Here is a 14,513-nt window from a genome sequence, read left to right as displayed (position 1 = left end):
TAGGTGAAATTGAAGCCAGAAGTGAAACAGAAATGCATGGTCTCACGCATGGGAGGTCGCAAGCTTTATGCCAAGTGTTCCATTGACAATTTAGATGCACTGCAATGTCCAGTTGCCATCAAGATACCCAGAGGGAATCTTTTCTAGCTGGAAAAGCTCCTGCTTACAGCTACTCACCAAATGGAAATCTGGCTCTCACCCACCATCAATTCAACCAGAGCCAGAGCCCCTTTCTTTAGCCAACTGGCTGTTGCCAGCCTGGAGCACAACACACCACTCAGCAAGCTTAGGACCAGCAGCAGGGCAGAAACCCAGCTGTGGTTGGTCAGTGCCCTTCTGCCTCCACTCTAAAGTCTGAGTTTTATTCTAATTTTCATTAAAAGAAAAAGAAATCTTCTACCACAACCAGTCGTTCAGCTAGCCATCTGTACTCAATTATTTTATCTTTCTTCACAGTACTGCAGATTGCTCAGGCTTTTGGATTCCAAATACATAAAGCTCCAGTCACATTCTCATGTTCTTTATGGTCTGTGCAGTTTTCCAGAAGATAAATTCTCCAGCTTAATGTATGTTCTGTTACTGAAGGCACACAAGCAGATCTGAGGCTTGCCTGGAAGCACAATGTGAAGCAAGCTCATGAATATTGTTCAAATATTTCAACATCTGAATTTTATACAGGCATAAATTCATCACTCAGGGACTTTCTAGATAGTAACACGTGCTACTAAAATAATTAAGCATTCTCCTTTGATGAGAAACATCAAATAAAGATGGTCACCCTCAAAACTGTAACTGCAAACAACCCTTGGGAGAAAACAACACAGAACAAGGTTAGCAATTGATTAATAGATGAAGAACTTGAGCTTTGTTTCTTCTGTGGCAACAAGAACCTGAGTCTTTATGACAAGAAGGCCTTCACGTTTAACACTGAATACAAGTGGGGTAAGCTGAATACCAGCTTTACTGGGGAGAGAGACAAAGAAAGTCGTGGCCATGAGCAAGCCCTGCCATGGCAAGTCTGCCTATCTGCTCTGCAGTCAAGGTCTATAAGGACAGGTCTCCATGCTCACCTTCATGCCAGCCATCAGATTCTTCTGAGTCAGCTGGATTTTGTCATTTAATTTATACACGCACCCACAGGCAAACACCCAAATTAAACACTCCGCAGGAAATTCTCACTTGCAGGGGGAACCTGCTTAACTTTTAGCAACACAGAGGGCACATCAGCTTCCATACTTGAAGCCAAAGTCATCAGGACATCCTTGTTGCAGACTCCTTACTTGTGCATGTGGCCCATGAGCTCTGATCTGTCAGTATAAACCATTTAACAGCACTACCATCCTCCTTGCTAGTGCCAGGAAATGTGATTTGCATGAGCAGTGCAATCACTTCATGCCTTTTTCATGTATGCTGCTTTACATTCCACACTTGGCTGACAGGTACAAGCTCCAAGGCTACCCTTATATGATTTTCCAGAGGCACTGCACAAAAATACTTTAGATAAGTTGCCCTTAAGAAGGCATATACCTGCACTAAACACATTTGCTAGTGATTTAGAAGTCCTCTTGCACATTCTGACAGCCTCCAAGTAGCCTGTTTTACAAATAACAGCTAATTGAACTCCAAGCAGTGCATTCCATGCCAACGCACATCACCAGCACCCTGCACAGCTTCTATCAGGCACAGCTCCTGAGTCCTGTGATTGACAAGGTCTCTAATGAACTCTAATTGAGGACTCTGCAGTCTGAAAAAGCAACAACAGATGTGGTAAAAGGGCAAATCTCAAACTGTTTTGCTAATGAATGAAAAGTGTCTGGTCTGATGAGGGCCAGTGACCCAAAAATCCTATTCTTTCCCCCAGCCTTTTACTTCATGTTCAAGTTTGGGCCCCTTGCCTAGTCAGCCTAACGCTTGGGGGCAGTAATGGACAGCCTTGAACATATTCCTGGCACCAAAATGCTCTTTTATTAAAAAGCAGAGCTTTGGGTATAGAATAATAAGGACCCGAGGGAGGAAGTTTAACATTGCTGTTCTTCCCAGCAGCATGACAAGCCTAGGAAATAGATGTTACTTACTTTCTGGATTTGTTTTGGAAACACTTTGCATACAAAGATACCTTTAAGTCACCATCCATGTCTTTCAACAGGTTTAAATAAGCATCCAAACAGTAGCTACGCATCATTCTGCAGATCAACTCCTATCAAAAGATGGAAAGCTGAACTGCAAATAGACCAAGGAATAACCTGTACTTCCCACAGGAGACTCAGGTCTCTGCTCCAAGTCTACTCCAGCATGGAAGTGTAATGAAGCAAGGAAACCAAATGCAAAGAAAGCAGAAGACAAGGTGCCATCTTTAATAATTCTATCACAAACTTAATGAACCTGCTCGTGCTCGTCACGCATTTAGGGCCTGACCTTTTACATCAAGGAGGTTATTGTCTGGTAATGGTAAAGCAAACAGAATAAAAATCATCAGCTGTAAAGGTTTGGATGAAACTTGCCAAGGAAGGTCAAAAAACCTATTTGCTAGAGGTTGGCTCATGATGTTTTTGGAACTCTTTCAAGGTGGCAATGCATATACTGCTCTTATCTAAATATTGTAGGCTTCTGTCTTGGGGAGGTCAGGCTGAGAGTGGGCTGCAGAAGAGGTTTAGAGATGTCTCTCTAATAAATAAATCATACTGGTTTTAACATGTTATGTCATCTCCACCCCACAGAAAGGACTGCAGGAACCAATGAAGGACTCATACAGATCCCCCCCTCCTTGTTGGCATGTTTCAAACTGGTCTGTTTCATGTTATGCTTTCAATATGAAAAGAAGCCCCCAGAGCGTGCTGCTGATGGAAGGCATGTAGAGCACTAATGAGCACCATCCAAAAGCAATTCCTACAACTAGCAATTTTCTGAGTCATTAGAAAAACCTCATACCAATTACACGGTCAGGCTTACCATAGCTCCCCACACAACTCATTGTTCTGGATGCTCCTTGGAGTTGCTCAAACCCTGATATCCACTCGTTCCCCCACATTTCATCAGCAAACTTACTGTATCATACCAGATCAGACAAGGATTTAGTTATTGGGTCCTACCTCCTGCAACAGCCACAAGAATGATGTCTTGAGCTGCCAGGAGTTTTGGTGGCACACATGTAGACAATTACTAAATGGTTTCAAGAAAGAGAAATAATCCCTTCCTGGAGGGAATGATTTCTTTCCCTGACCCACAAAGATTTCTTACCTATATCCTGGCTTATGTAACTAAATGCAATATTTAAATGGAGTTTGATAAATTTCAGTCAGCCAGAGCTCTTTCACCATAGGACTCCTCCCAGGCTCACCAACACCAGCTGCAATACCACTCAGGAACAGACTCCTCAACTCAGTTTTTCCCTGTTAAGCAGCTACTCTTCTGCAAACAAAGATGGCAAACAGCTTGGATGCTATTTAAGCAGTTTAATTAAGAGGTACCAGTTCAAGCAGATGCTATACGCAGAAACACCAGGACTTTAAAGTGGTTGACAAACCTTGTCTGAGAGTCATGCATAAGATTCAGATCCACCAAAGGAAAGGGCTGCAATTCTCACAGGCAGATAGGAATGAAAGTCTTAATTCAAAGGTCTTAGAGCTCTGTTCCAAACTCAACATCCCTGTCTGCATAAGTCTGGAAGATCAGGTCAGAATACCATTAAGCATAAATCATATATTCAGAGTGGACAGTGGAAAAATACTTTTCCCAGCTTCCCATACAGTGGTTCTATACAGACTACATTTGCATTTAGTAATACTTTAACCTGCTCTAGAGGCATCTGTGGCAGTTTTCAGGGACAGTTGACACTAACAAGCCTATTGCAAACCCAAACGCATAGCACAGAATGCACAACTCAACCTTATGCAACTGAGAATGGGAATATGTGTACTGTTTAAGACTTAAGTTACTTTGCTACCAATTTATGGAAGGATAATGGGCAAGCAGAAAACAGGTACCAGCACAAGGTAGTTGGCAAGGATTCCTTCTTAGATAGTCACTGGGCTGCAGACTACCTGGTATGTCATAACATATAAATAGATCTGGACACTCTCCAGAACTGCAGTGCTCTAGTCCTGCAATATTTTGTTTCAGTAAGGCTTCTGAAGCACGTGTCATTGTACATCTGCTGCATCTCTGGTAAAAGTCCCATGTCAAACTGCAGACTGGAAAGTAACTAACCTGGAGAGAATACTCATGTATGAGGGCATGCACCCAAATTGTATGAACTCTTCAGTCATCTTTAATAAAAAACAGCCTTCAAACTGTTGATTTCATCAAGAAAGGTGCTGATGATCCTTTACCCAAAAGCATCTCCATGCACACACAGCAGTACCTGCTGCTCTGCCCAGAACAAACACCTGGTGTTGTTTGGGCAGTTCCTCAACCATACCAAAACAGGTGGAGAGAACATCACCGTACCTGGGAGATGCCTCAGGAAATGTTCTTTACATACCAGATCTGTCACACCCAGAACTCGGTCATTCTTTGGTTGGAGCATGCTGTACTCACCAAGTCAATGAGGTCACTGAGATTCTTCTCTATCTGCTGCGGAGGCAGACGCCTCATCAAATCCAAGGCACAATCCAGCTGCTGGTCACTCTGCAGAGACAAGAACATCCCTCTGTCACAGTACGCACAGATAAGCACAAAGTCACGTGAACGAGAACTGTAATGCTTGTCAACCCTCCTAATGGGGAGAGATACAGCAGTTCCAATCTGAAGAATGTTTTACATCAAAAAGATTCAATAAAACACCATTTAGAACCATTTCAACACTGATTATTCACTTGGTAGTGCAAGAAGTGTTCTAAAGCCCAGCTCAAAAGGCACAGTTTAAGCTGGTACCGTGCCATCGATTTAACACCAAGCAGTTCAGTCCTCACCAGAAATTGTCTCCTATGCTTCAGGAAACATTCAGTGCAATGTTTTTCCACGCTATCTCAGCATTAATCTGGGTTAGGGAACTGAAAGTTCCTTCTCCTGAAACAATTTTAGCACTTCCTCATTCGTGTTGTGTCATTCAGCTCAAGACAATCAGTACCCAAGGCAAATTCTGTTCTGACAGATCTCTCCTCCTCCTCCTCCTTCAGCTTTACCAAAAAGCAAAGTGAAACACGCACAAAGTACGTTGTTGCCTATTCCATTATTGCCTACTTATTCCAAAAGACAATCCAAAAGCTGTTTGTATCTAAGGAATCAACAGCTTTAATTCACTCGAGAAACCACAGCAACACACCCCAATGGGATTTATTATACTTGGCCTTCCAACAATTCCACACAGGAAAAAGAAGAAAGCCTAAAAATCATTTCAGAGTTGGGAAGTCTGCAACAGATGTTATTGCAGACACTTGATGAGCGGAACGAAGTTCCCAGCACAACCTTTTGCTCTTCTTCTCACCAAGGGTCAGAATCACTTCCCTGCAAACCCAACAGCACGTTCCTTTCATCAGTACATCACCATCCTGAAGCACAGCAAGCTTGTTTTTACTGCTTCTTCCCCTCTCTTTTTGTTTCTCTGCTTCTAGCTGCCCATATACAACAAGCTTAATTTTCTCCTCCACATTCAACCAAGCTCTAAGATGTACTTAAAGGCTTCAAAACTGAAGCAATTGCACTACCACAGGATTCAAGTAGCAGCCCCCATGCTGGGGAGAAGCAGTAGGAGCTGAAGCTCTGTGCAGATAAGCCAAACCCTGGCAACAGAGAAAGTCCTCAGTTTAACAGCCATCTGTTATGAAAATGGATCTAAAAAGGCACTGCCTATTCATTATCAAAAGGTAAATATTGTATGGACAGCAAGTCAGACAGACCGGTTTGGGGAGATTATGGAGTAACTTATTTCTTAGGTTATTGAGCATCACATTTGGAAAGACACTCCAGCTCTACAGGCAGGTAGGCATCAACTCACCTCTCTGCATCAGCCAAGCCCAGGCAGAGGATCTATGACACCAAGTGTTATCTTTACCTCCTGCTATCTCTTATGTCACAGAAGGAGAGCTGGTATGTGGTTGCAAGGTCGTGCTCCCTGCTTGGGGATCGTGGGAACACTCATGGAAGTGTTGTCTCCTGCTCTGCCAGCTGGAATTGTTTGACAGACAAAAAAACTAGGGAAATAACAGTGTTAAAAGCCACTATTAAAGTGCAATCTCAAAGAAGGTGTTTTATAGTATGGCGGTTTCGAAATGAACTGCACCGAGTGAAGGATTATCTTCTGCAGTTGCAGAATCCTTTTATGGATAAGCAGAAGAACTTGTACTGACACTTTTATAACAGTATATTCATTAACAGCTGTGAAAATACATGAGCAATACTGCTTAAGGCAGAGGTTCTTAAAGGCATTCAGCCCCAGCTGGCACAAGTGGCTGTTTGCAACTAAGAACAGCACAAAAATATCCAAGCATACACCAACAAGAAGCATATCTTTTCCTGAAGGAGAAGCAAGGCTGAACAGCAGGATTCCAGCCTTGCAGAGTGTTTAAATAATATTTAAACGGCTTGCTTGCAGATCCCTTAATGCACTGAAATAAAAGGAGGTTCTGATATATCTCTGTGCCTAAGTCTGTGGCTATCTGGTGACTTTAACCCAGCACAAATCCATGCTGGTCTAAACAAGAAGGCAGTATCAAGCACACGCAACAGCACAGCCATATGTTTGGGTGCTGGATGCACTCACTATGCCCTATTTCAGAAGGAAATGGGTAATTCTACCATGAACAAATGCTCCTGGCTCTTTCTGTGCTAGGGAAGCGAGGCTTTTAGGAACCAGGCCTGTGGTCACACACATCCTTTGTTTCCAATCTCTGCCCAGCTGGGTATATACCTGGAATAGCTGTAGATATTTAAGAGGAATCACATCTATGGTGCTAAACCCAGCAGCACACATTTACAGAGGAAAGATCACCCCCAGGAACACATTTCTCTGTGATTCTGACAGTGGCTTTTTAATAGGAAAATCCCACAAAACCTTTACACAAACTGTGTAATAGAAAGGTGTTCTTTGGGAACTCAGAATACACCTCATTACAGACAACCGAGCCCATTCGTCCCTCCACTCAAACTTCTCTTTTTCTAGATCTCCACTTGCTTAATACTGCCATTAAACTGCATTTTGAAGACACAGTTTGTAGACAAAACACTGCAGAATTCCTGCCTTTAGCCATGGAGAGGCTTACCCCCCAGCTCTGTAAGGTGATCAGACAGCCAGCTCTCAGCCTGGACTTGAAGCCAAGCGCTTTTGAGGCTGCAGGACTTAATGAGCTTAGTGTTTACTTGATACCAGCCTGCTTTCCCCTCATCCCACTGTTCTATCCAGCACAGAACTCCTGTGGAGGAGTAGGGAGTTCAGACAGAAATTCTAAATGAAGTTTTATTACAGCTCGAGTCACTAAAGGATTTAAGAGATCATAGGAATCTCAAAGACTGAAAATATTAGCTGAGATGAAAGCTCCTTAATAAGTTTTCTCTAAGATATCTGGCTATCTACAATCTCTACTTAAGCATCTGCTATACTGCTCCCATGATACCACTGCAGGGCAAAATGTTATGAATATGCCTATAGGAATAGTTGTTTAGCTTCCTTTGCCTGCATTCTGCTCTACTCTGCAGTCTGTAGCGAATAAGCCAAGCATAGCAAAGACAGAAACCCTCTCAAAACAGCCACAAGTCTTTGTTCATCTCAGCACAGCACTGAAGCTGAAAAAGTCAGTTACCTAAAAGCATAACTGCAGAAAGGTATGGCTTATTTATCCTATTCATATTGTAAGCAGGAGGGTTTGAAGGCTGAGGATGGACAGAAGCCACAAAGGAAGAACCCAGGAAGTGACTACAGTGTTGTTTGATTGTTTTGAGGAGGGTTTGTTGACTGTGCAGTAAACTACTTTGTTTCCAAGTTCCAATGTCTGAAAGAGGGGCATGTTAAGGTCATTGTTATTTAAGAGCAAGGGACTCCTCTGACCTTACATGTGTAGGCAGCTAGCATGAAAGTGGATGTGAGCTGCACAGAGTAAGGAAGTCACTATGTACATTTACAGAAACTCATAGGCTGCTACCCCATGTTTTCCCAGCTCTCTATTGCCAACTACCTGAGATTCAACCCACACTCCAGGCTTTAAAAGGCTCAATTCAAAGGTCGACCACCACACTGCAGACTGAATTCCTTAACCCCCACAGCTGTGTTTGGAGGGCTCCTGCTCATTTGCTTATGTTGTTGCTGAGCACAAACAAAAATCAGCTTTTTCTTCAAAAAAAACCAACCTGACTGGTTTCACTTCTGTGTTGCCTTCCCATATTAGCACTGCCTTGAGCTCGGCTCCTGAACCAAGAGAGACCAGCTGGGGCAGCCAAGTGCTGCTGCACTGGGCACCTCTCCCTGTTTCATCCTGTTCTGGGAAATAAGCCACTTTGGCCAGCAAATCTTTCCAACTAGAAGCCAGCATAATGCCCATCCACGCCAGGTCTGGATGTGCTGCACTAACCCACGCTGTCTCCAGTCTCTGATGCAAGTTGAGAAGAACTAGATGACCTAAAAAAAATGACTTCACAAGTTATGATTAAGGTTAAAAAACAACACAGCACATGTAAAAACATCCATTATTTGTGCAGCGCTGCCCATGTTTACCAGTTGAATGTTCATGGCTGCCAGGCCCCTGGTGATGACCTGGAGGTCTACAAGCTGCTCGTACTCAGATTTGCTCCAGTCTGGAAGGTGAAAAGTTACCAAACTTCAAGCACAAGCTGGCATCTCAACTTTCAGAGAACTGAAATAAAAGAGAAAGACCCAAAAGGGACCCCGAAAATAGAATATTTGCTTAACTTAAGCAATTTGAAGCAATCACACATCAGAGCGCTTTGATCGCTGGTCGGCTTACAAGCAAAATACCTCCGTAAATTAATCCAGGACCAGAAGTACGCAACCAGCAAATGGCTTTTTCTCTTCCTTTTATGTTGCAGACATACCCCAGATTGTAAATCATATTATTTCCTGCCAGTTCTCCCAACAGGAATGTCTGACTAATGTTTCAGCTTTGTGGCACTAAACACTAAATTTCTTTAATTGAAACAGATACGCGGCTTCCCATCCTCCTCGTCATTTTGCTCCTTGCCAACTTCCCGAGCTCAAAAGGCAGAAGCCTCCTCTTTCAAATTACACAATAGGATTGTATTACTGCTAGAAGCTTTAGCAAAGGGTTGAATTATTGTAACCCTGAGTAATGAGAAGCGCAGCCGTATGTTAAGAGCAGGATTCCACGCCGGCTCCCAGCACAACAGGCTGTCAGCATTCACTTTTTAGGATATTAGATGGGAAGGGGAACAACTTCATCCAATCTAGGAATCCCTGCATTCAGGACACTTCCATCAGCTGCACACACCCCTTGCAATCTGTTTTCCTTTGTCATTTTCCCCTTGTTTATTAACCCTCTTCTGGCAGACCCTATCTAAAGCCACTTGTAAGACTGTTGTAAATCAAGGCTTCCTGGCAGCACGGCACACCAGCGGGAGAAAGTCCGACAGCACACTTAAGAAACAATCGCATGTAGTAAAAAGCTGAAGATCCATTACATCATGGATAGTAATACAGAGTAGTTCCCTTAATACTCTTTGATTGTGATGCTGACGCAATCAGACTCCTTCTCTTGAGACTATCCTCTTGTTAGGATGGGATCCAGAGGCTTTTTATCTTCCCAAACAATTACGGCCATCACATATCTTTAGTAACATTTAGCTCAGTTTGCTGTTACATTAGTGCTGTGGTCAAGATCAAACAAGACAGGCCAGCTGCTGAGAATGCTCATTCCACAGATGGGAAACCAGGATTGAAGATGAGAACAAGAACATGGATGGTAAGATTTTAGCTGAAAGTGTTGCACTTGTGGTTAGTGTGTAACCTGTACTTAAAGAGCAACTCTACACATCAAAAGAGTGAATCCTTCTCAGAGATGTCCCCTTGCAGAACATACTTCATTCTCTTTGGCTCTCCCCTTTAAAACACCTGAGCGAGTCATGAAAACTCAGCACTAGCACAAGTTAATGAAAGAAAACTCATTCAAGCTTGTTCTGTAAACTCAGGTCTAGGTGCTGTATGCACTGACAAAGTCACCTGCATGCTTGTCAAGAAGCAAGAGGATGACCCTGACCAGCTTTTGTTCCGTGGTGGTCCATGAATTGAACAGACACAAACCTCAAAGACAGGCGCTCACAAGGCACCTCCTTCTTTGCAGATCTTTCGCAGGAGACAGTAACACAGACATCTGCTCTTGCATAGGAACTAAAATAATCCACGGGAAGGAGAGCAAAATGAGGCAGCTTAAGTTTCATTGCCACCAGCATGCTAGTGACATTGGATATTTAACACTATTTCAGGCTGACAGCACAACTAAGGCAAGTTCTGGATGGAAAGAGCAGCACTGGTCATATAGGAGCAACTATTAGAGAGGTCTCCTCCTGCAGGCACACTTAGTGATCTTCTCAGAGCTTGCAGGAAGCCTCTTCCCAAATCCTCGCTGCTTTATCCTTGAGCAGATGCTTTCAAGTGCCCTTTGATTCAGCCTCTGTGTTTTGACTTCATCGCTGTTAGCACCAGATCAGGTGAGCACTGCCCAACATTCTTGCTCAACCTCAGCAACAATTACTAAGTGGATTACAGCACACTAAAGGCATTTCCATCCAGCAGTTTCAAAACAAACCACAGCTCATTACACTACCTTACTAAGAAGCTCAGTCTCGTGGAACAACTATCTGTCAAACTATTTTACACCGACTGAGGAAAACCGAACAACCCTGACAGTTTGGGGCAGGCCAATGGACTGTAACTCTCTTTGCTGTAGAAGCAGGAATTCAGCAGCTTCTGGAGCACGTTCTGCAGCCAATTTACACTCCTTGGAGCTGTGTCTCTGCTAGAGGCACTTCAGCTCCTGCTAGCACATCCACAGGTGTGATGTAAAGCCCAGTGCAAGCCTGTCATCTGCCCAACAAACAGACAAGCAGGGAGGACCAACACCGAGGCTTTCTGGGAACAAGGCTATTCATCTTGACCTTTTTTCCACCATCACTAATGATTTCTGCACCAGTGTTTGTCTTCTGGGTAACAGCAACAATGTTTTATTTATTAAACTTGTCATTGAACATGACAATGTAATTTACTGGCTTTCATCTTCTGCCAAGAATTCCTGTGAAGCGTAAAGTTTGCAAAAAGTCATTTCCCAATAAATCATGGCATCAAGTGAATATGCAATCTATTAGCCCCACATGAAAGAGTACAGAGGAGACAGCACAGCAAACCTGCAGACAGCAAAACCGCATTGCTAACTCTTCATAAATGGGATTAAAGTCACTGAAGTTGACTGCAGAGTTGACCACCTTAATCTAAGCAACGTCAAGAAATTTAATTAGGCTGATGTTAATACACAGTGTCTGTGAGACTTTTTGCTTGGTTTAAGCGTGGATGTAAAACAAAATAGCATTTGCTTCATTAGGTATTTCTATAGATAGGAAACATAAGAATGTATCCCCAGTCTTGCAACCGCTCTGTAAGAAAACTAGTCTATCTGCCTAGCAGCTCTGCTATCGGAATAGATGCTGGCTGCAGCACAAGCACACACATACCCCACTGCAGACATCCCGGCGCAGGCTGCCTTTCTGACACTGTAACCATTCAGTGTCACTTAATGCACCCAGTAACTTAAGATGCCTCCAGATATTTCCTCGCGACTCAAGTCAGCACTGTACTTTAATCCCTTTCTGTAGCTCCACAAATACCACGGCATGTACAAGGCATCTTGCAGGTAAGCACCTCTTGCTTTCTCAAGACTGAAGGCACTGCTCCCCTGCCCCCATGTGCTGGTTCACCCTGACTCCCCCAAAGCAGCTACAAGTTTTCAGAGAACTTGTAACAGGAAATTGTTCAAAGGATCTTCCTGACCCCGTCAGCCCTTTGGCTGAACCTCCCTTTATCTCTTCTTCAGCCCTGCAGATGCACCCCAAATTACTGAGTCTCTTGCCCCCCATCCTCCCATTTCATTCTTTCTTTGCAGACCTACTGCTTCTGATTACCTGGGTTAGCTCAGCCATTGAAATAAGGCAATGGAACGGGTCTGTGGTGGTTCACCAGCCTGATGATCTGTTTCTCATGGATCATCTTCCTGCCTTCCATCCAAAGATTGCAGAGGAAGTGCCCAAATCAGTCTTATAGACTGCTTTCTTTTTGAGTCTGCTGGCACCCTTAGCAAAGGGCAGTACTGAGCTCAGCTCCAGCAGGCCAGCCAGGTTCTGTTTGCTGATTCTAGAAAGTAAACTAGCAGAAGAAATTAAGGAAAAACATCTGTAGGGAAAACACAAGATCCCAGGATGTGTCACTGGAGGATCTGTGTTACAACACACGCTGCTATCAGGAGATTCCAATACAGGAGGTTCCATTGTGTGCCACAATCCCTTTCCAGAAGACAGCACTGAGGTATCAGTGGGTACCTCTCAAAGAAACTACTTGTTTACCAGTGGATATTCACAGCTGAAGGAATAGGACATTTAGCACCTTCAGATGGGTGCGATTAGGCAGGAAATCCTTCCATTTCATTTTTAAATACAAAAACCAATCACTACAAACCCAACAGCTCCTGCGACTCATTTGCCATTTGCCATCCTGACCATCTGTGTACGATGCTTTCTTTTAATCCCAGATGATCTCTTCAAAGCACTGCTCTGTCCTACGTGCTGCTTGTTTCACATCCCAATCAACTTGGTCACGAAAGCATCAGAAGATGAGCTGCCCAAATCAGATGGTGCACAAAGTGAGCAGCTCCTGGCCTGGCAGATCCACATTCTCCTTTCAGCCAACTGCAACCTAGATTTTCTTTCATACAAGTTACTAACATCAAAAACAGGAGAGAAAGCAGACGTTATTATAGCAGCAGGGAGGCACATACCCTGTCACCAAATGACTACGAACAGACATGCTTACTGAGAACCTAATCAACACAGCTTCATGCTGGGCTGTTAGTGCAGCCCTGTGCTCCTGCTTGCTGCTTTAGGACTAGCTCAGCACTTTCCAGTGCCCCGAAGTCTCGTAGCTGGGGTTGTAAATTCATGGGATAACTCTGGCAAGTAATCGGATGCTTGGCAGGGCAGCGAGGAGACAGGGTTATCTAATTAGCTCTCATCCCCCAGCATTCTCCCATTGCCTAAAAGGTCACAAAAGTAGGTTAATATGCCTTTCGGCTGTGGCCAGTGAAACACACCTTGCTGATTACACCTCAAAGCTTTGCAAACAGTTCAGCTTCATCCAAAGGATCTAGTGGTAATAAAAGTAATAAATAGGAAGCTAGTGGTTTTACTGTACCGAGGCCATGAAATTCTCCTCTCCATCCAATAAGATTCTCACACACCCCTGAGTTCCTCCCCTTGCCATAACACTAAGGCTTACCCAATGTTTCCATGTTTTTTCATGCTTTTCTTGCTGCTTATGCACATGCTTGACCTACCCCCAAGTCAGAGCAGCAGTCAGTGTGCAAACCAGAGATGCATCTGTTTCCAAAGGTTTTAATACATTTAAGTAACAGAGACAGGTTATATTGTGGCATTTATTTGCCAGTCCTAATCCACATCAGATTTCCCCTTCAGTTTCATACAAAGTTCAGTTACTCCATTTGACCAGTTCCCACCTGACCACACTCTGCAGCACCTCCACCTGTACCAACAGCCATGCAAAAGCTGTACTTGGCCATCCAGCATAGCAGTCAGCATTGAGCCAAGATCACATCCACGCTCCACACTGCACCCAAAGCTCTTCAACATGACCCCTGGATTTGCACAGCAATAGGAATCACTGGATCAATGCAGTTTTCAGCCTGATGCAGCTGATATTTTACCTCATTCCACCATTTCCCAGTTTTCTCATCCCTTGAATTAACTTACCAAAAGAGGGGGGAAAAAAAAAAAGTAAAACAAAACCATCTCTTGTTTCTTGAGCCCGTCTCAAGTTGCCAGCGCAGCCATCATGCAGCCTCCTCAGCAAGCTCTTTTTAAACCCAGCTATTTCCCAAAGCAAAAAAGGGGAAGCCAGGTTACAAGATATCGCTTGCAAGCTCAGCACTTTAGCAAACACAGAAGATAGAAAATATCACCTGAAAGAACACAACATTCCCCGGAGGAAATAAAAAGTATTTCATTTATGGTGGCGTGGGTTGATGGCTTAAGGCAACCGCTAAGCTGATGTCTTCGGTGCCATCTCAACCCTTTTTCCTTCCACACGAAATCCTCTTAAGTGCTCTTCTTGTTCTTGTCTAGCTGATGGTGCTAAAATACTCAGATCTCAGGTTCTGTTTTCACCCAGACTGCTCGCCCTCCCACCTTGCAACAAGGACGTGATGGAAATCCCAAAGCACTGCACCAAGCAAGAACTCTGCTTTCCATAACTGAAAGACCTGGAGGACATCCCCTCTGCCATCAGAACAGCACCAGTAATGACTTGCTCTGAAGCACAGCTATGAGCACAT

General features: G+C 43.8%; 1 protein-coding gene across 3 annotated transcripts in view; it reads right to left on the bottom strand.

Annotated features, from left to right (window-relative positions):
• Positions 1 to 14,513, bottom strand: part of CAPZB (capping actin protein of muscle Z-line subunit beta) — a 49,835-nt gene that overhangs the window by 32,006 nt on the left and 3,316 nt on the right. For all 3 annotated transcript variants that reach the window (XM_072354516.1, XM_072354517.1, XM_072354518.1), the window contains exon 2: positions 4,537 to 4,626. In XM_072354516.1, coding sequence (XP_072210617.1) covers positions 4,537 to 4,626 — 90 coding nt within the window. The remainder of the gene's footprint in view (positions 1 to 4,536; positions 4,627 to 14,513) is intronic.

The sequence above is a fragment of the Excalfactoria chinensis genome, chromosome 20, assembly GCF_039878825.1.
Source record: "Excalfactoria chinensis isolate bCotChi1 chromosome 20, bCotChi1.hap2, whole genome shotgun sequence".
NCBI classification, from domain to species: domain Eukaryota; kingdom Metazoa; phylum Chordata; class Aves; order Galliformes; family Phasianidae; genus Excalfactoria; species Excalfactoria chinensis.
The sequence above is the reverse complement of the archived record's forward strand: the minus strand, read 5'-3'. Positions and strand labels throughout refer to the sequence as shown.